General features: G+C 33.6%; 1 protein-coding gene across 1 annotated transcript in view; it reads right to left on the bottom strand.

Moving 5' to 3' along the window:
- Positions 1–945: 945 nt before the first annotated feature.
- LOC118203860 (membrane metallo-endopeptidase-like 1) overlaps positions 946–20,476 on the bottom strand; it is a 95,254-nt gene continuing 75,723 nt past the window's right edge. The window contains exons 17-21 of the mRNA XM_085812329.1: positions 18,802–18,929; positions 14,897–14,962; positions 7,003–7,101; positions 6,074–6,138; positions 946–1,170 (exon numbers count right to left, since the gene is read on the bottom strand). Coding sequence (XP_085668455.1) covers positions 1,071–1,170; positions 6,074–6,138; positions 7,003–7,101; positions 14,897–14,962; positions 18,802–18,929 — 458 coding nt within the window. The 3' untranslated portion in view covers positions 946–1,070. The remainder of the gene's footprint in view (positions 1,171–6,073; positions 6,139–7,002; positions 7,102–14,896; positions 14,963–18,801; positions 18,930–20,476) is intronic.

Here is a 20,476-nt window from a genome sequence, read left to right as displayed (position 1 = left end):
TATTTCCCAGGTTTTTGTCTTTTTTCTGCTTCATAAGATCTCTTTTCCTGAATGATTTAACAACCTTCTACAGGAATAAAGCAGGTTTACTTGCTCAATGCCATTCCAAGATTCAGTTGTCCATTTTTCTACTTTCAGGATGTCTATTTTCTTATTTTTGCAATTATATCACACGTTTACTCCATGGCTAAGACAAAATATTAAAGAAATTTACTTCTGTATCTCTTTATCAGTGCTTCCCAAATGCTCCGCTCTATTGATTGGCATACCGAAGTCATGCCATGAGGGAGTATCATGGCTTTTATGACTTCACCTTGTAAATGATACTTATCAGGAACGAATGAGGCATTATTGAGAATTAGAAGTGCTTTCTTTGGTAAAGGTTTCGATTGTGATAATTATAAAATAAAAAATAAATTATTAATACAGTCCATAAAAATGGCTCATTTCATCTCTGCATTTGACTGATTTTTTTGTAAGGAACAGGAAGATTACAGAAGTTGCCAGAACCATTCCTGATTGTTTTACTTTTTAAAAACGCCTAGGGATTTTAGCATTCGTTTATGAGTTTAACGTATAGCTAGTTTAGCTAGTTTCAGCTTACGGCTGCCTATTGCATTGCTGCATGCTAAGATATTAGCTAAGCCTGGGGTCGATTCCCTTCCGTCCTGCACATGACGATGTCATTTTTTGATCCTATATTGCCATCTGATCGATTCGATTCGCCTTTAAAATACTGAATTTATTCGTAGAGTTACCTGATAGGTTTCTGAAGTATTAGTTTTGAATATTACATATAAATTGTTTAAGCAAACTCATTAAGTTAATTAAAAACTAAATCAAATCTTTTTCTCATGATTTGGTTTATGTTAAAAATTTCCATAATTTGCAAATAAATTTAAATATTTTATTGAAAGAAGAGCTTACAATTATGTAACTACTTCTAAATCTTAAGTGCAATGTTTTATGCATACATTCAAAGTTGATAACAGTAAATAATATCAGTTACAGCAATAATAAGAGTGCCCCTACAAAAAGTTTCTAAAATTCCGATTCTTCGTTTGGCTCTCCTACCAAATTCGACACTTTTTTTTTCGGTTCATTTTAGAATCTTCTGAGCACTGAAATGCTTTTGCAAACTCTGGCATATTAGACATCATTCCTATCGTTCTGTAAAAGAGAAAACATATTTTAAATACATGTATGAGGAGTATTAAGTATGAGGAGTGTGACTTTCGCTTGGAGCATTATCAATATTTGCTCAACAAAAGAGTTTTATTTGTGGAAATGTCTGTTATTATAGATATTTGGGATATGGCGTCAAAAGCAGTTTAGTGTTCATTAGCAACATTGTTAAACGCAGGATTCTATCTAAATTCTCCCTAGTTAGCGCTCCACCATTGGCCGAGTGGTTCAGCTTGCTGAATACTGGTCGCCGATCTGGTTTTGAATTCAGGTAGACGGGTTGCTAGATGGTTTGTTTTCATGATATGTAAAGTCCATACAAGCCAACGTCTCTTAGAACGTCCTCCATGAAGTCATACTTCTACTCTGTCAAGAGACCATTTGTGAAGATTTGCTTTATTCAAATAAATTAACGCAATCTAACCTGGCCCTGGTTGCAATTCAATTTTTACCGATTATGCAAATGGCTAAATTTCTTGCTGGAGCGTAAGAAAGTGTATGTTTGGTTACATTCACAGAACCCCATTATCGCATATTCCTTCTGCGCTGCTTTTTATATTAATTTATTGGTAAACTATTTGTAGTCAATTACTGAGATGATAATGAGGTGTTTATACTGATTTTATTCTTGTTGTAGAAAGTTGACGCCGTGAAAATATTAGCGTTTCTTTACGGCAGATATTGCAGCCCAGACCCTCATAGGAAGGTGGTACTCTTCTCTTAAAGAACGGCTGCCAAAATATATTCAAGGGTGTCGATAATAGCAAGTATGTAATGTATTTATATTAATTAACCGATTTTTATGATTTTAAAGTTTACACTTATTTCTCATTTCCACTAACCGTCACTAGGATGCAAATAAGATTGAAGAGAATTTCAAGGGAGGATTTTTAGTGTTTTAGATGTAAAGCTTTTTGCAACGTGACTTGCAGCATTATTTTATACCGCTCAACTCGGCCTGTTACATTACGGCATTAACCATTTTGCTAGCCGATGTCAAAACGCGCCAAGATTTAACTACCGCAGTTAGGCCAAATTTGCGTAAGCTCAGTTTACCTTACTTACTTAAAATATGAAATTTTTGATATTTTATCATCCGCAAGTAGCGGCGATTGCTTGCAAATACAGTTAATGTTTTCCTTTTGAAATCAAGTGACATGAAAATGTTATTTGAAACATTCATAGGATTGTCTGGGTAATAGGATGTTAATGACGCTCTAGGTGATTACAAAGTTAGAACTCTAAGACTATAAACCGCGAACGCCCCTGAAATATTGTGACTCATAATTTTTCATTATTCACACACATTTAATGCACGAGGTTTTAATTTATGAATAAACTCCTGATTCATAAATCTTCGTGGAATTTACGATTTGCACAACTGCGAGTTGACGTGTTTCGTTAAATTCTCCAAAGAAAATTAAATATCTATAGTAAAAGATATTTCTCATAAATAGTAACGTACATTTATATTTTAGAACTAATATCAATGATTCTTGAATATAATATCATTATAAAGTTTAAATTATATTTCAGGTTGCTTAATTAGCCAACATTTAAGTTCTCGACTACTGACGTCCGTTTGAAGAAAATGTATCCTCCAGTTATTGAGGATTTTTATACCGACTGCTAACCCATGTAGCGAAATACTTTCTTCCGGCTACAGTAAGAAGAAATGCTATAAGGATAATATGATTATTTGTTTCTCTAACTGTTTTGCCTGTATTGCTTCTATTTTTAATATCAAATTAATTCCATAGAGGTCGTCTAAGTTGTAGTTTGTAAACGCCATTTCGTTCTCATTCGAACGGATCAAATGAGCGCGCTTGTTCCACGTCCTTTACGTGAATCAGCGAAATTTTATTTTTAAGTTCTTAGCTTTTGGAATAGATTTTATGGTTAATTTGTTAACTTTATTCATGCAAAAGTAAGTGAAAAACTGTTTTTTATCATAAAATAATGGCCGATTCAGAATCAATGAAGCTAAACTCTTGCCATTCAGACAATGATTCAGAATCAGAACATGAAACGTCTGTAAATGAATCTGGAAGTAGTAAAAATTGTTTAGATGACTTCGCTACTAATATAAAAACGAATTAACAGTTTCGATTGGAAGTTATCATTTGACTGATTGAAAGGGAAGCAAAAGTAGCAGGTTAAAGACATATCTTCTTGGGTGCTTAACAGCTCGATTAAGACCAGTAGAAAGAAAGTTTTTATGTGATTTTACTGACATGAAAAACCTAATATCCGCAAGACGGAGATATGTGTGTTCATTGAAGAAAAATGTCAACAGCAAAAGAATTAGAAAAGAAACTCGGTACATTTCTCTGAACTGTCACGTTGAACATTACCTCTCGCCTTGTTTTAAGATATATCACACTAAATCAGGTCTTTGAAAAAAAGAAAGGTAAGTAAATGTAAATAAATCGAAATATAATCGAACATAATTGTAAACAAATATTATTTTCAATATATACAACTGTAAATATAACTTCTTTGTTAGGCGGCTTCTGTAGGAAGAAAAGGCTAATTCCAGGGTTGGTTTGGTTTGGTTTTGGTTTATTCGATTACGGAAAAGCACTTGAGAGCTGTTTGCCTAAGGGGAGGGAGGCCTTCGTGGATGACTTTCCAAAAAAAACTGTCTCATATACACGTTACGCATGGAGAAAAACACGAAAACGCCCATGCAGCCTGCTCGTTTGCACGATTCGAACCTCGGACCGAACTATAGTGTACAGCGACTTTACCGCTCGACCATTGGTGAGCTGGTCCAAGAAAACTATTATTATTTTATTTGCAATAAAGTGTTTTTCTAAATGCTTAAAAATTTATTTTAATAACATTTTTCTACTTACGAAAATAAAATTAAAAAAATGCCATAAAAAATGTGATTATTTTTTGGATCGAATTCAAGAAAAATGAAACGGTTAAGAATTATGTCTGCTAACAAAATATCAAATAGTTAGCAATATTTTGCCAACAGTACTTCTCGAATCCGATCTGAAATACTCTAAATAATATCTTAAAAATAAGTAATATTATCAGGACTAGTGTCTCTCTTGACTTGCTTTGGGAACATGAATGGTCCTGAATAAGAACAGGGACCTTACTCAAGCTATGTTCAGGAAGGTGTGAAATAGACAACACAAGCAGGAAGGGTATACGAAACCCTTTATTTTCTATCTTTACAGGTATTTCCGGAACTTCGGAATACAGAGACCAACCACTTGTGGTCTGAACGTAAGAATATAAAAACTACTAACTAAAACTCTAATTAAAACTAACTTTGAATTAGTATACAAGTGCCTAGCATTACGATTGGCCTTTATTTTAACAAAGGTCCGTATGTAGTACGCCGAGCTGCTAAAACTACGATACGTTTGCAATTATCAAGAGGGCTAAACCTCTGGCCTTGAAGGCAATCAGCAACAGAGCGAAAACTCGTAAAACCACAATGGCAAGCGGCTTGCTTCCAATAACTCCTTCCTCTCTCTTGCTTGGCAAAAAGCTACAACTTAAGTACTTGGCGTTAGCAAGACAATTTGCATAAATAAGCTAAAACGTTTAATTCTGGCCTGAAGTAGAAAGTAAGAAGTGATAGTATAGTCTTAAAATAAAATAAACGTTAGTAAGACTTAGGATCCTTACAATATGATGATTCAAAATTTAAATGTGCATATTACTTAAATCTGAAGCTATCATTTCGAATTTTCTGGGTGTTGAAAAAATGTCCTTTAGCACCAAAATAATTTTTGAACCTTGATAGCTAGTTCTGTGGAAGTTGTGTTCATTTAGAGTAAAATAACTGTCGCATGTCATTCAAGACAGATTGTACAGCTTTTAAGTCGAATTTCTAAAGTTATCCATTCTATCGCTAAAAAGAGATATAACTAGTTTTCAAGGCTACAGTAAAAGTATAGAGCTTCACCGTTTATTGGGATATGACACTGTTAGATGCCAAAAAGGGACGATTATGTCTGTGTATTACCCCTTTGTGATGGAATTTTACGTCATCCTGTCAAACAGTATTAGCCAAGAAATCAATTTATATACTCAGTATAAAAATCACGAACACGCATGATTTGTAACAACCTCTGATAATGTCTTGGCAACCAATCTTGTGTTGGTGCCGAACTGTAAGAGTGATTTCGCAATTAATTTAAACGTTTCCACACACACTCACATGTAAAGTACACACCACAATGATATCTATCGTACTGCAGTTAAGGTAAATTAGACATGTAATACTCCTTGTTTCTGTAACGATTTTGATTATAATAGTCACTGGGAGATAAGAGATATTAAGAAAAATTAATTCAGAATGCTATGCAGCCATCTTGTCCGACGAAAATGCAGTCCATGCAATATCTAACAAATCTTCTCTGATTGCCAATTTATGCTTTCATATTAGGTATGACTTTCTTTTTGCGTACTATTTATTCATCCATCATTGAGGCAAAGTCTTTGAAGATTTTATACCTTGAAATGTCATTAGAGACTTATTCACCAAACTGGATACTGATTTTTCTTCATTTCAGGTCTTCTGATATTATTCTAATCGTTATTATAGATACGCTAATCATTATTCTAATTTATGTAGGACGTACCTGTTATGACAATGACATAAAATTCTTGATTCTTGAAAATGCTATTGACATTTTTTCTCTATTTCTGAGAACTTGTGAGCAAATTTCATAACTTTCTCCTCTAGGGGTACTACTACTGATTTCATTCGAACATCATAGTCCTTCTACTGTTAGTAAACATCTTCTACAACTGCAGAGACCTATTTCACTGTTTAAGAGCTTCACCTTGCGTATGTTTGTATATATCATTATTAAGCCAATTTGTACTATTTAGAAAGGAATTTAATATTTTCACTTACCTAAGCTCACTTGGCACATATTCACCTTCAAACTTTACTACATCTGTGTATTTCTGACACAATACCTGGAAAATATTATGTAATTATGATGACTAATAGTAACTGTATATTTTATGGCAGTGGATGTGAATGTATTTTCAGTTACTTTAAAATCTATTGGTTCTCAAAGGTAAAAGAAATTAAAGGTGGGTATTTTTAGATTAAAAGTTAGAAACGTAGAGTTTTACTATGAGCTGTATATCGTTCTATTACATGAATTATTATTCTTAAACTATTCATATTACTAATTCATTTCTTTGTATTTGAAATTAAATTATAAAAGAATTTCTTATTTTCTATTTTTCTATTTTATGCTTCTATTTTTTATTTATTAAAAATTTATATAAAGAAAAATATTCCTTTTAAACTGTTCATTGTTATTTTGAGCAACGTCTCTATTTTGCTTAACTCATTAAATCAAGAAACGTATGCTGAATAATTATCATAAGGCTTAGAATCTAAAGCAATATTTAAAACGCGAATTATTCAAAGTGTTAAATGTGTCTTGCAAACGGCCACAAAACCAAATGATATAAACTTCGGTCCATATCTTTTGTTGCATTTCCTATATGAGTGGTAATTATAACAACATTGATTAATTCCTCTACCAACATTGTTGCCTTGAGAATATTTATAAAACTACAGTTTCTAACATATGCAAAGGGCATCGCTTTAGATAAGGGCTTCTTCGACGGGGATTTCATATGATACGTATTTTAAGAAAGAAAAATTGCTTCTGTAGGGCAATCGAGAAGTCTCTAGAAATGATTATATATATTCCAATATACTTTCACTCAAACATTCTCAGAATGATATTTACAGCTAAATAATCATGTAATCGCTATGTTATAAATGTCTTAAATGTGTTATGTGGTAAACACTGCACTTACCCTTGCTGTGCTTATAAAGAAAAACTGATCTTGTGTATAATTCTGCAGTCCCGGTAATTTCCCTTCGCTTTTATGGTCTTTTACCCACGACTGATAAGCCTGCAAAAATACAGAACGATTCAGAGTTAAAATACGTTCTCAAAAGTACGTGTTCTTATAACATGTTCTCAAAAGCAAAATTGAAAAATAAATTTGGGTTTAAAAGCTGTTGATCATCACAATATTCAACTATGACTTTGTATAATGTAAATTTGTGTAATGGATGCATATCTTGCATTTATGTATATATACATATATATACATATAAATTACTATTTAACTTAATAAATTACTATTAGATTGAAATTAATATTTAAAAGACTTACATAAATTTTGACTAATTTTTTTTCATGTTTTAAATTGAATTTGTATTCCTTGGAGATGATATATGGAAAGTTTTCTTATTATAAATTATTATGAATTATATAAATATACACATATATGTATATATATATATGTCATAATAAAAGCAAAGGAAAAAAAGACGGAACACTGTAGATGCGTGATTAGATCCATATGGAAGACGAATTTGATTGCGTCGTAAGCTAATGTGTTGACTTCGTAAATAAAACTTGGCAGTAGAAGCAGTTTTAATTCCATTTTTATTTCGAATTGATATTTGTGGCCACAATCACTTGGCACTCTAGTCGTGCCTTTCCACACAAGATTTACATTTTTATATATTGTTAAGATAGAAAGCAAGCCAGCGAAATTACATCTCAGCACGGCACAGAGCAAAAGCTGAAGTGCGTAGTTATGCAAAATGGAAGCACGCGAAGAGAAAAGTTTTGGTTTACAATTCGGTGATTGGTCGTCAAGAGGCATCTGGTATTAACGGTTACGTAAGATCGCATGATTAATCTGAATGACGCAATGCAGATAAGTTATTACGATTTTAGAATAGAGAGGAAGAATTAATGTTTGTAGTTATTCTGATTCATATAATTTTATCTTACATATTCCCCCCTTCAAAAAGAAAAAGGTGTAGCGACAGAGAAGCCTTTTGAAAGAGAAAGAGTTAAAGCACTAGCAAATGTAAAAAAAAAAAAAAAAATCATAAAATTTTTGTCCTGTAAAGTATAATTTATAAATATCATTTTTTTTAAAAAAATAGATTCTTAATTTTTAGAGTCCTATTGAATTTTTCAACATTTCAGTCCAAAAGTCTTTTTGTTTGAGAGTTCACATAATCATAATTCTTCAGGGAAGGTTCTGGTTATTACAGAATATCAAAAATAAACTTTTACATAATCATTACGTATAATTAAATGTAATGCACATAAATATTTATGATACTTATTTCTATACTGATAAATTATATTTTAACAGCATATAATAATAGGAGTAAGCTTCAGAAAATATGGTTTCACCGTTATTATCTTTCATTTGCAATTCCTGATTTTACCAAACTGGAAGCCTCGCAATACTTCTAAACAAACATATCCATCAATAGGGCTGTCCTCTTGAGCTAACCAGTGTGTTCTCTGCACTGGTGGCCCAGGGTGCCTAGACAGTTACTTAAAAAGACCTCCGTTCCTTGCATTAAGGTAACTGGCCTTTGAGAACTGCACTAATACATTCCATAATAAAAAATATAATAATAATAATATAAAAAATTTACACACACCCATAAAATGAGAGCCTCCAACATTATCTTGCATGAAGAGGGTAAAAGGAACAACTGTACAGAGGTAATTACAAGCCTCTGTTGAAGGAACCAGTACACCCTCATCATACTATACTTAACATACAATAAACCATAAATTTTAACATGCATTTACCATAATTTCATATTACTTATCTGTACTAATTTCACTTATTTTTAACATCTTTCTTTTTAGAATAATTATAAAATTCGCATTCAAAATTCTCAACAAAATTTCAAAAACATAAAAACTTATCTTAATATACTTCCCTATGAATAATTTAAATAGCTTAAAATTCGTTACTTAATTTGCTCACACATAATTATGAAAAATTAGAAAAATTAGTGAACAAGAATTTCAGATTTTCTCAAAACAAATTACAGAAATTTTAACCAATGTTGAAATGAAAACTATAGAATCCGAAGCACATTAAATAATTTAGTTCCTGAGCTAGATTCATACGAATGTAAGAATTTTTGAGCTGTTGAAAAAGCGGAAGTGCTAATAATTTTCTGTCGCACATACTTGCAAACGCTAATTCAGATCGACCTTGAACTCGTTGTAGTGCCTAACGGTAATTCACTGATGATTTATAGCATTTTTTTTTCTAAATATTGTAGAGATCGGCAAAACAAATTCGATATTCCTTTTCACTAGGCATTCGAACTTCTCAATTTATCGAGAGATTACTTTCAGTAAGTAAACACTACACGAGATCATTTTTTGGAGCACTTGCAAAACACTACAGCAGAAGAATGATCTGTTATTTTTTAAACACTGAAAAAACTAATTTGATGATTCACTTCTTTCACATTATCTTGGATTTATCACAAAATGATCATTTGAAGAGCTGAATTAAATTTTCCATTGAGGTTTCAGGCTGCAGGAAACTATCCTACCGGCTTAAATGTCATAATAAGAGCAAAGGAAAAGGAAATAACGGAACAATGTCGATGCGTGATGAGATAAAAGCACAAGGAAAACCCGGGACACTGTAGATGCGTGCTTAGATCCATATTGAAGAAGAATTTTGATTGCGTAGTATTTAAAGAACTTGGCAGTCGAGGCAGTTTTAATTCCATTTTTATTTCCAATTGATATTTGTCGCCACAATCACTTGGCACTCTAGTCGTGCCTTTCCACAGAAGATTTACATTTTTGATATTGTTGGGATAGAAAGCAAGCCAGCGAAATCACATCTTAGCACAGTAGCGAGCAAAAGCTGAAGTGCGTAGTTATGCAAGATGGAGGCACGCGATAATTTTATCTTACATATATATATCGCGTGATTTGCATAAACGTGTATAATTTTTATAGAGGGATAAGTTACTCAAAGAACGATTCTTAATTCTATAAAATAATTGGGGTGCAAAAGCAGTCCTCATATACTAGTACGACGAGATATATATAGGGAGAGTGATAATATTTTAATCCAGCGAATCATTACATTTGCGATGAGAATCCACATTAACTGCTGGAAGTTACAGCTGCCACCTCTAATACAAACGTAATACCGGAGCAGCATATAATCATGGATATTTTGGAATATATAGAGAATCTTAAGGAGGATCTCTCTAGCTACGCTAATGCGCACGAAAAGAAAACCCTCACTGGCTACGAGTGTTTCGTAAACCAGGGCTTTTCAGGTAAATCTTAGAGGAAAAAAACTAGGTGAAAGAGTTCCAGTGAACATACAGATTAAGGAGGAGTACCCCCATAATCAATCCACGTTTGACCAACCGTTGAATTCAAGTGTTTCCTAACGGAAAAAGTAAAATGGGCTGAAGCGTCATCATCCTAGGGCCACATCTCTTTGATCTCCTGCTGTTGGATGTTTTGCTCATATAACAGACCGGACAAGACTTCCTTAAAAGAAAATTGTATGAGGCCGTACATTCACACGAACAAGCATGAGATATGAATGGGTCTGTTGGGTGGTCGCTAACAATACTCCCCCCGAAACCTGATGAAAACCTGGTATTGTACTGCATGCGCTCGGGTACACTTAGTGTTGTTCAGTGCCCATAGCTATGCATTTTATTGTTACAAAGAAATGAATCCTTGACAACGAGGACTGTCGCAGATGCGACTCGCGATAAGTAATAAGCAGATAGCAGTTGCTCTATTTGCAGCTCACGGTATGAAGGCAAGTGGTTCTCCAAAGGATGATTTGGGAAAAATGGGGTTTGCAGCGATCGCTCATCTGCTAACACATAAATTTCATTCTGCATAACGGAGCACCATCTCTCCTAAATCAGGTGTTCGTATCCTCGTTCCCAATTCCTTTTAAGTATCCGGAAAGGTAACGTATCGGACAATCTTTGATGCAGCCGCACAAAAATCTGCACAAATCACCTATTCGCTACCGCTCATCATCGCACATTCGTAAAGCTTGCTTTCCCATTGCAAACGGTCACTCCATATGTTAGATGCATATCTGGCTAACTGAAAATTTGGCAAATTATTGATAGTATCTTACTGAAAACGCAGGATTCCTACTCTGAAATTACTATCTCTTAAATATGGGATAATATATATGCTGAAAAATAATTTCTTCAAGTAATCGTTTACACTAATCAAACAATAAAATAATATGTGCAATCTTTTGTTACGTCTCTTCAGTTATATGTTTTATACATATAAAGTTTCATATATATAATTTTTATTAAAAGTTACAAGGTATTTTCTCCCTTCTTTCTGCGTGCTTTCATGGTGTAACGGTAGCACACTAGGCGGGTATTCGAGAGGTCCAGGATTCAAGTCATGGCCAGGACATTGCTCATTTTCCATGTCTCCTGCTCCAAAATAACCCAATGAATCAACAGTGACTCAAAGCCACAGAATTAAATCGCTAAATCACGGCGCTACGTGGCCTGAACCAGGCAGACACGCTCTAACACTAACTTCTGAAACTCTTGCTAAAATAGCATAACTTTGTTTCTTCTTCTTTCTCAATCCGAATAAACTCCTCGCTATATCATTTGCATTCTGGAATGCACAGGGTGAGTGAAAAGAGAGTGATAGGAAAGTACTAAAAATTAATTATTAGTTAAAAATAATGGATAAACCTCAGAAACTAATTTAATTATCTAGCGCGATAACTCTCCTTATCATGTGACATTAATCACCAGCTCTTGCTGGCAAATTCACGCATTATAGTTAATCTTGCTACGCGTCTTCCAAAGCTTTAAAGACGCTGCATAGTATTACAATAAACAGCATGAGTGGTTTAAAAACAAAAATGGGCATTCGCTTCCCGGTACATTTTCTTTAGTTTATTATCATAATAATACAGTTTAACTGTTTTTTTATTTGGTTTAATTATGACAAAGCACTCGAGGGCCTAAGGGGAAAGATGTCTTTTTGGAGGACTTTGTAAGAGAAACGGTCTCGTATATCCGTTACACATCGGAAAAACCATGAAAACGCCCATGCCGTCAGCCATTTCTCCGGGATTCGAACTCTGAACTGAACTACCAGTATTCAGCGACTTCCCCTCTCGGTCGCTGGTGGGCCTATACTACACTCATATCCATAAATTAAGGATAATGAAAAATCAGGCAAAGGAAGAGTTAGAAGCAAAACAAATTTGACTTATTTGTAAAGCTTATTTATTAAACAAAAGGTAAAGAGCAAAAAAAGAAGCTATATGTTTGATATTATTAAAAAAAAGCTATTTTCTCTCCCTGGAGCAAATTACAAAAAACACCTATTTACAAAAATCCTATACTACATGGTTGGTATGATTGTTAATACATTGTATGTCTCCCAGACGATGCATTACAGTCCGTACAACGCCTAGCCATGCTGGGTATGAAATTATCGATCTGTTCTTGGGGGGATATTACACCACTCAAAACGCAATGCTCTCCGAAGTTCCGGTAGACATGTAGGAAGAGGTTGACGGCCTGCAACTCGTCGGCCAAGCACGTCCCACACGTACTCATCATCGTCAAACATCGTAAGCGAATGCCTCCGATTGAAGGCATTCGCTTACGATGTTTGAACGGTGAGGACGGGCGTTGTCATCCATAAACACAAATTGTGCGCCCATGGCGCCCCGAAACAAACGTACATGTTGTTCCACAATGACGTCCCGATAGATTTGGCTTGTCATGGTTCCAATTTGAATGTGCAGGTCAGTTCTGGAACCTAGAATAATTCCACCTCAAACGAGCACTCCTGCATCACCGTAACGGTGTCGTTCAGTGATGTTTTCTTGGTGGTAGCGGGTACCTGGAGCTCTCCATATGAAATTCCGGCGAGAATCAGACTGCAAGCTAAACCTGGACTGGTCGGAAAACATCACACAAGCTCACTGTTGCGGTGTCCACAATGCATGCTCTCTACTCCAGGCTAACCGCAGGCGACAGTGAGTTGCAGTAAGTGGAACGCATCTGACAGGTCTACGAGCATATAGACCAATCTGCTCTAAGCATCTGTACACGGTCTGCCTTGAAATTGTCGTACCAGAGGCTGAAGGGAGCTGACGAGACAGGTCTCATGCTGTGCTCCACCTGTTTCTTTTAGCAGTAACTGCCAAATACCAGTCCTCATTCGGCGTTGTAACTCTGGGGCGAATTGTGCTGTAACGTCTACTCACATTACCATCATATTCGAATCGTTGCCAAAGCCTGGAGATGACACTCTGGGCAATTCCAAGTTCGTCTGATATATCCAGTTGAGTACGCCCACATTCCAGACGGCGGATAATTCTACCACGTAAAAAATCATCCAAATGCGTCCTTTGTGTCATAACTATTCGGTTATTGCACTGAAATGCTTATAAAGCGCCTGCGAACAATTTTACTTCTTTGCCTGTATTCCTTATATATCACTCTCGCACACTCGTACCATCGGTGTCATCTGGTTACTTCCTGAAATTTGCATATGATTTTTGAAGATGTGTGTAGTGATTTTACAGGTGATATATTTATTTTAGATTTCGACTTTCACGTTACTCCGAATTATCCTTAATTTATGGACATGAGTGTAGTTTAAATGTTCACTTTTGTAAACATCAGGCAAGTAATGAAGGTCGTTTCAAATGATGCGCTTTAGATCTTAATCGACTAGACGTTAACCTAGTCAACTGTGATTTTGCTAAAGCTGTGCTAACTACAAAACCGAAATCAGATATATTTTTGGTCATACGCACGTTTTTAATATGAAATGCATTTTCCTGTTCATAATTTTTTATTATTTTCTCTCACAAGATTAATCGGATACCATGAAATGAAATATTTCTATAAATCAGTTTGGAATTAACGTGAAAATCGCATACGAATTCGCATTCAATTTCCGGAAACAAAAACATAATTTTTTCTGCAGTGCGTAATGTTTAGTAATGGTTCAAATTTTCCTAAGTAGCTTTCTCTTCTATGATGTATTCACTCACGTATTTTTTTGCTTTTTCTAATAATTTTATCGTACCAAAATCGAGAAGGGAAATTGTATGGATAATTTAATTTTCGAAGGACACAGTTAGAGAAAGAACATAGCAAAAAGTTTTCAAGGATAAATAATCAGTGTTTAACATTGTTATTTGTTCAAAATAAACCTGCATTACAGTAACAATGCCTAGTAATATTAGCATTACAGTATGTAATGAGATTAATACAGTAATTATTAATATACATATAATAATACTTGGGAAGACTAAATTTCTACTTTACTGAGTCTTGAATCATACCCTCCCTTAGCCTCTGCCGACTAAGGCCTCAAATCATTCAGAACTGCTGGGTCTGTGTCGTGTTTGCTACAGCTTTCAGATCATCCCATTTTCATCACTAGGATCGTCACCTTTTAGTCTGTCTTCTCTCGTGCTGTGATATTCAGAGCCACAAAGAGCATTAAATGTCGCTGTTTTTCTGAAACTCTTCATTATTATTGCTTCATTAACCGGAGCCCACGAACCCAAAATTCTCGGGCAAATGAATTAATGCGAAAAAGTAAAAAAAATGTGGAAGAACCTATTTTAAAATTTAGGTAGGCTTGCTTTCTGAAGGAAGTCGAAAGTCTTGAGGAAGTCGAAAGTTACATAAAACAATACATAATACAATTTCAGAACCTAGTGGCTGAAAGACTAAGGGAAAATTACTCAAAAGAAGAAACCGTATGATATATATAACTTAAGTATGCAAGTATGATAGCATAACGTAAGTATGATATATATAACTTAAGTCTTTAAACATTTAAGCTTTTCTTACCCTGTAAGCTGCATTTAAACCACCATTATCAGCTATACTTTCTCCTAGCTTTGCCTTTCCATCGATCTGCAAAGAATCCAAAGTTAGTTTGAATTAATATAGCTTTTTGTGTTTCATTTGCAAAATTAGAGGGTTGGCAATCGAGTGCTGGGTTAAAGCTTGTTTCTCCTTCCCTACCATAGAATAAGCCCTTTTAAATAAAGAAACCAGAGGAAAAATAAAACCTTTTCTGAGATTTTATGCTATTTCCCAATTCTGTATTTGTTTACGAGAGTGCAAAATTTGTTTTCGGATCTTTTAAGTTTATTTCTCAATTCATCAAGTGAAACCAAATAATCAGTTTTTAAAATTATACTTTGATTTTGATTTGAAAAATTTAATTAACTAATATGTAATTTACAGGAGACGAGGGAAAGCGAAAGTTAATATATAACTATGCAATTTTATCTTTTGGAATAAGTATTTAGCAATTTAGTTTTTTTTTGAGTAAGGTAAAATTGGAAATAAAAATATAAATTTAAATATTTTAATTATCTTAAATAAAGGAAAGTGTTTGTATTTCAGAATAAGGTACTCAATGCTTAAGTTAACTCAATTAACTAGTTTGTAGCTGCACAATTAAGGTTAATCATTTCTTTATGGAATAAACCCCTTTGAAAAGGCATTTATTTAACTCCATCATTGTGATGTCGAAATTTCTTCAAAGCTTATAGAACATTTTCATACATGGAGAAGTAATATTAAAACAGTAATTATTAAAAAGTGTCACCTAAATTTATGTGACATGGAATCAAAGACATGAAGGCTGGTGCGAAAGTGATTAACTATTATTTTCTTTAAAGACCTCAGTTTCCTAAACGTTTTCGTATAGCAATTCGACTATATAAAAGCAACCTAATTCTCTAACATCAAACTTTACTCCTCAAAATGATAGTTGTTGGAACGAATGTTGAAAATGCTATGAGAGTTATTTTTGGCAGAACGAATGCTGGCACGAATGTTGCAGAGAAGTTAAACTCGAACCTTGAAAGGTTCATCTGAGTTTTTGTGATAAGAATACTGATGTAGTTAAATGAAATTTAACACTTCGAATTATGCTATTTTCCCTCCTATTTCTTTGCAGGTAAAACAGACTTCCTATGCTGCTTTCTTTATTCCACTGATTACTCCTAATGCTCACTCGATGCAGACAATCTATATAGGGTAATTCGCGGCAACAAATGTTTGTATAGTCAGTCGTAGTTCAAGTAGTGTTTTACATGGTATTCTACCTGAAATGTAAAATATTATTACTTATTTATCTTTGAAGTTCCAACCGCACAGTATTCCTGGACACATTGGTAGAATGCCTCTTATAGTATCTGTCATATAGTCTCTTTATGTTTTTCATATATCCTCTTATAGTCTCTCATCTCTTTAGTATTTGTCATAGTAGGCCAATGAGGCCAATTTTAATTTTTGATCAAAGAAAACAGAGAGTTGGTGGCTCACTGAGATGCAGAGTACGCATGTAGCTGATAATGCACTGTATGGTCGAAATATCTTTTAATTTCGCTTACTTTGTAACGTAAGTTACGCTGCTCTGCACCATGTGATTTCCTACACTTCTTCTGTAAAGAAAATGTTAACACTTTCTAAAAGTTATGCTGAATTACTACAGACTTCACGCATGTGACGCGACTTGTCGGGTAACTTTTTAAAATAAGTGTACGCAAGGCTACAAAGAATTATGTATGAAGTCCAAAGCTGCAATGAATGAATTGCTTTGACATATTTTATTTATTATACTGATTTTAATATCGCAACATTACATTTGCAGCATTATCTCTGCGGTGTTGTTTAGGTACATCTGCGCAAGCCATTTAAAAGTGCATAGAAATCTGCATGTTAACTTATTTTGCAAATACATCTTTCCGAATTTGTTTGGAAAGAAATTTACCTATTATTCAACAGATTAATGTACTTATTAAGAAATTAAGAAGTGTGATAAAGTCCGTCATTTTTTCACTGAACGATAGATCAATGAACAGCTAGTCATTTTTATTTTGCTTTTCCTGTCAGGGCAACTAATGAGTTCAGAGGAATGCAAGATTTGATTGAACACATTAATAGCTAACAACTCCTTCCCTCCAATAACTGAACAATCTGAAAGAATCCAGAAGTTAACGTCGCACCAGACAGTGTGTTAAGGTTTTTATTCTTTTCCTGTTTACCAAAATCTTAGCTCGCAGTTTACCAATCTGCATCAGGATTTAATTTTTGCTAAAACAATTTTTTTTAAATTTTATTATTAAACAAACTCTACACACTAAGCCGCTTATAATTCAACAGTAATATCACAAAATCTTTAAAAGCAGCTTATTTTTAGAATATCAATGGGATGTTAAGGGCTGCCTAATACTGTTTTCAGTCTTTTCCCAGTTCATCTTAGCAATGTTCAGTTTTCTTTACAAGATCACCTACTCATACCCTTTTTCTGTCTTTTTAACATTATTATTAAATATCACATTATTCTCACTCAAGGTCACATAAAATGCAACCGCAAAATCACAAAACTTTTAAGAGCAGCATATATTTTTGAATTCTTCGCGTTTTTGTAATTTTTCCTCGGTTCATCATATCAGCGTTTAATTTACTTAGTAATATGAATTACAAAAACGTATTTTATCCAGTTATTAACCGCATGATGCTTCTCATTGCAAACAATGTTATTTCTCATTTTCCTTCTGCTGAGCTATCCACAAGTAATTGCAAAATTTATTGTAGCATTTTAGGGAATTCCACAGTTTTTATGGTATCAAACGAGGTTCAAGCGAGTCTAAAAATAGGGCTAATTTTTATTATCACAGTTTGAGATCATCCGAGAAGAGAGGTTTCAATTCTTTTGCACTTCTTAGAGATATCTGTACAATTTTTTAGTTCATTATCAATTTTTATTTAATTGTTAGTTTAAATGAGTGTTATCTTTTGTTGACCTTCTTATGGACATCTTAATATTGCTACAATCTGTCCTCTCCTAAGCCTTAAATCCTTCCTCTTAAAGATTTTCTACTTGTTTCAATTTGTTCAAACAACAAATTAAAAAAGAATTTTACTCCAATAAATCTCAATCTAGAAACTCGTATAACCGAAAGAGCAACAGAGAGACTGCACTTTATCTGTCCGATCGATCGTCCACTTCATGGTTACGAGAATTATCCATCATTCCGTGTTTAAAGTTCAGCCTTCAGGAATCATTCGTCTTCTGTTCAAAGATTCATAACGAAAAATAACGCCAGCAGTATTTCATGAGATCTCTATGAGCATAATATGGTATTCCAACGGGAGAATGTTGTGGTAAACTTAAATGATAATATGCGAAGGCTGCATTTCCAATCTCTAGCTAGTGTTTAAGATGAAATTCTCATTAATTTACTATATCTTTAGAGAATTGCTCTTCCTAACTTAAGTAAATTTTGTTCCTCTCCTCCGCATTTAGATGAAAGAGCTTTGGAAACAGTGTCTAACAGGGGTGGTAGAACTGCACTCATGGATATTTCAGCTAAACTCTTTTTTATCAAACGCTTTATACCTGAATGACAAATAAGCTAAAATCCTAAATAAGTTAAATGGATGAACTATAAAACAATTTTGATGGGTACAAGAGGGATATTAAGACACTGAAAAATTATCCCTTTGCTGGTTTTATTTTATAAGCGGCGAAGATGAGTTTACTAAACGGCAGTTTTTCTATTAATGATTAGTATATATTTGCTTAGGGTTTTGAAATTTAAATGTAATAGCTGCTGATTTTACTAACTAATAAGTTTAATAAGCGTCATACTATGTGCATATTAATATATAAACAAGCACACCCACATACACACATGTGCATAAGAAGAAAAACAGCTATGAATCCAGCTTACCTTCCTCCCGTACATATCAGTATAGTTATCATACTGTTGTGTTAGACATTTGACCTTCTCATCAAAATTTTCGGCAGCTTTATTGCTGAACCAGTGGACGACATAACCATGTTTATCAACATAGCGACCTGTAAATTTATCGGCATTCAAACTGACGCAAGAGTGCGCTTATAAACTGAAACAAAGCAACCTAAAGCTAGACTGTAAAGACTGTAAGTAGTAGGTAATGTGTATCCCGCTTACAGCGTCTTTGTTGTGTAAAATTATTTTAATAAACTTTATTGACTTCATCTGTCATTTAGAGATATCATTTCATTTTGTGAATTGATTCATATATTGAGAAAAAGTGAACGCCTTATTAGAAAATAATTTTTAAACTTTTGCAGCCGTAGCTAATACCAGAAATTCAATTTCTCTCTCGGAAACTAGTATCTGACTGGTCAACGTTTTTCTTTTAAAGTTCTTACCATATTTTTATTATGTATTGCATTTTGTCCCTAATAAAAAGAAAAAATAATTTTCTTTGCGGATTTGGAATGAAATTTAAAACAATAAAAATGGTTTTTGTTTACAAAATATCGAAATTTTATATTTTCAAATACTTATTTATTTACTTTTTATAAACTAACTCGCTGAAAGAATTTTTAATAAGATCTTTAAACACGTTTTAACAATCATTGCATTCAGCCTTTAAGGAGAAAAGCCATATTAATATGTAGATAATTTTATTATTGGTGTACATTTTTCATTTTCGCTTTTAAGATTAGAATCAAACGTTTGATAGTTTATTTACAGAACTAAAATATATTACGAAGAAAAAAATAAAGATGTAATTTATGAAGGAAGTGCAGAGAAATGAACTCACAATGGATTAGTGGAATTGAAAACTATAATAGTTATAGATGAAATAGAAATAAAATGATTAATGATTAAATAACGAAATCACGTGTAAACCAATAAGAAATGCAGGTGATGAGCCTAAAATTGCAGAGATCGAAAAATCATTGATCGGAATTCTCGATTTTTACTTTTGTTTTCCAACGCTCTAACAACTCAGCTGACTGCAGCGATACCCATAACTAAAAATAATGAAACAAATAGAAGGCACTCTATCAGTAGTTTATCTAATAATTAATAAATACGTATCGTATGGTACAGGCTTCAGTTGTCTTTCTGTCTGTCTTGTAGAAAATTTAACAGGTGTACTTTACATAATACTTTTTTGCAGCTGTATTGCAGAAATAGTTATTCTGTTGAAGAAATTTCATTTTTAAGGATTTGGTGTTTACTTATAGAGCATTTTATTACGTTTAAAATAGCGAGCACTGTGTACTTTAATAATTAAAAAGCAGTCTTAAGGTAGAAAATTTGAATTTGTAGAAAGTTTAATTAATTTTGTTTTCTACTATTTATGGTGTTCCATACAGGTGAAGTATGAATATACAGGTCGGAAAATTCTTTTATAAATATGCATTCTTTTTCTTTAAAGGGGTTTTTCAATGTAGCTCTTTCCTTTATGTGCAACAGGAAATTCTCTAGTATACATTAAACACATTATCATTATCATTATGAGCACACAGCCCCGATCCTCCTAACCGGCACAAGCCCGACGTATAATAAAAAAATCTGATGTGTACACCACATGACTTCCTTGTACGGAATATTAAATTATACG

The sequence above is a fragment of the Stegodyphus dumicola genome, chromosome 3 (genome assembly GCF_044657685.1).
Source record: "Stegodyphus dumicola isolate Sdum_Otavi_A_Nest chromosome 3, ASM4465768v1".
In the NCBI taxonomy this organism is placed as follows: Eukaryota; Metazoa; Arthropoda; class Arachnida; order Araneae; family Eresidae; genus Stegodyphus; species Stegodyphus dumicola.
The sequence above is the reverse complement of the archived record's forward strand: the minus strand, read 5'-3'. Positions and strand labels throughout refer to the sequence as shown.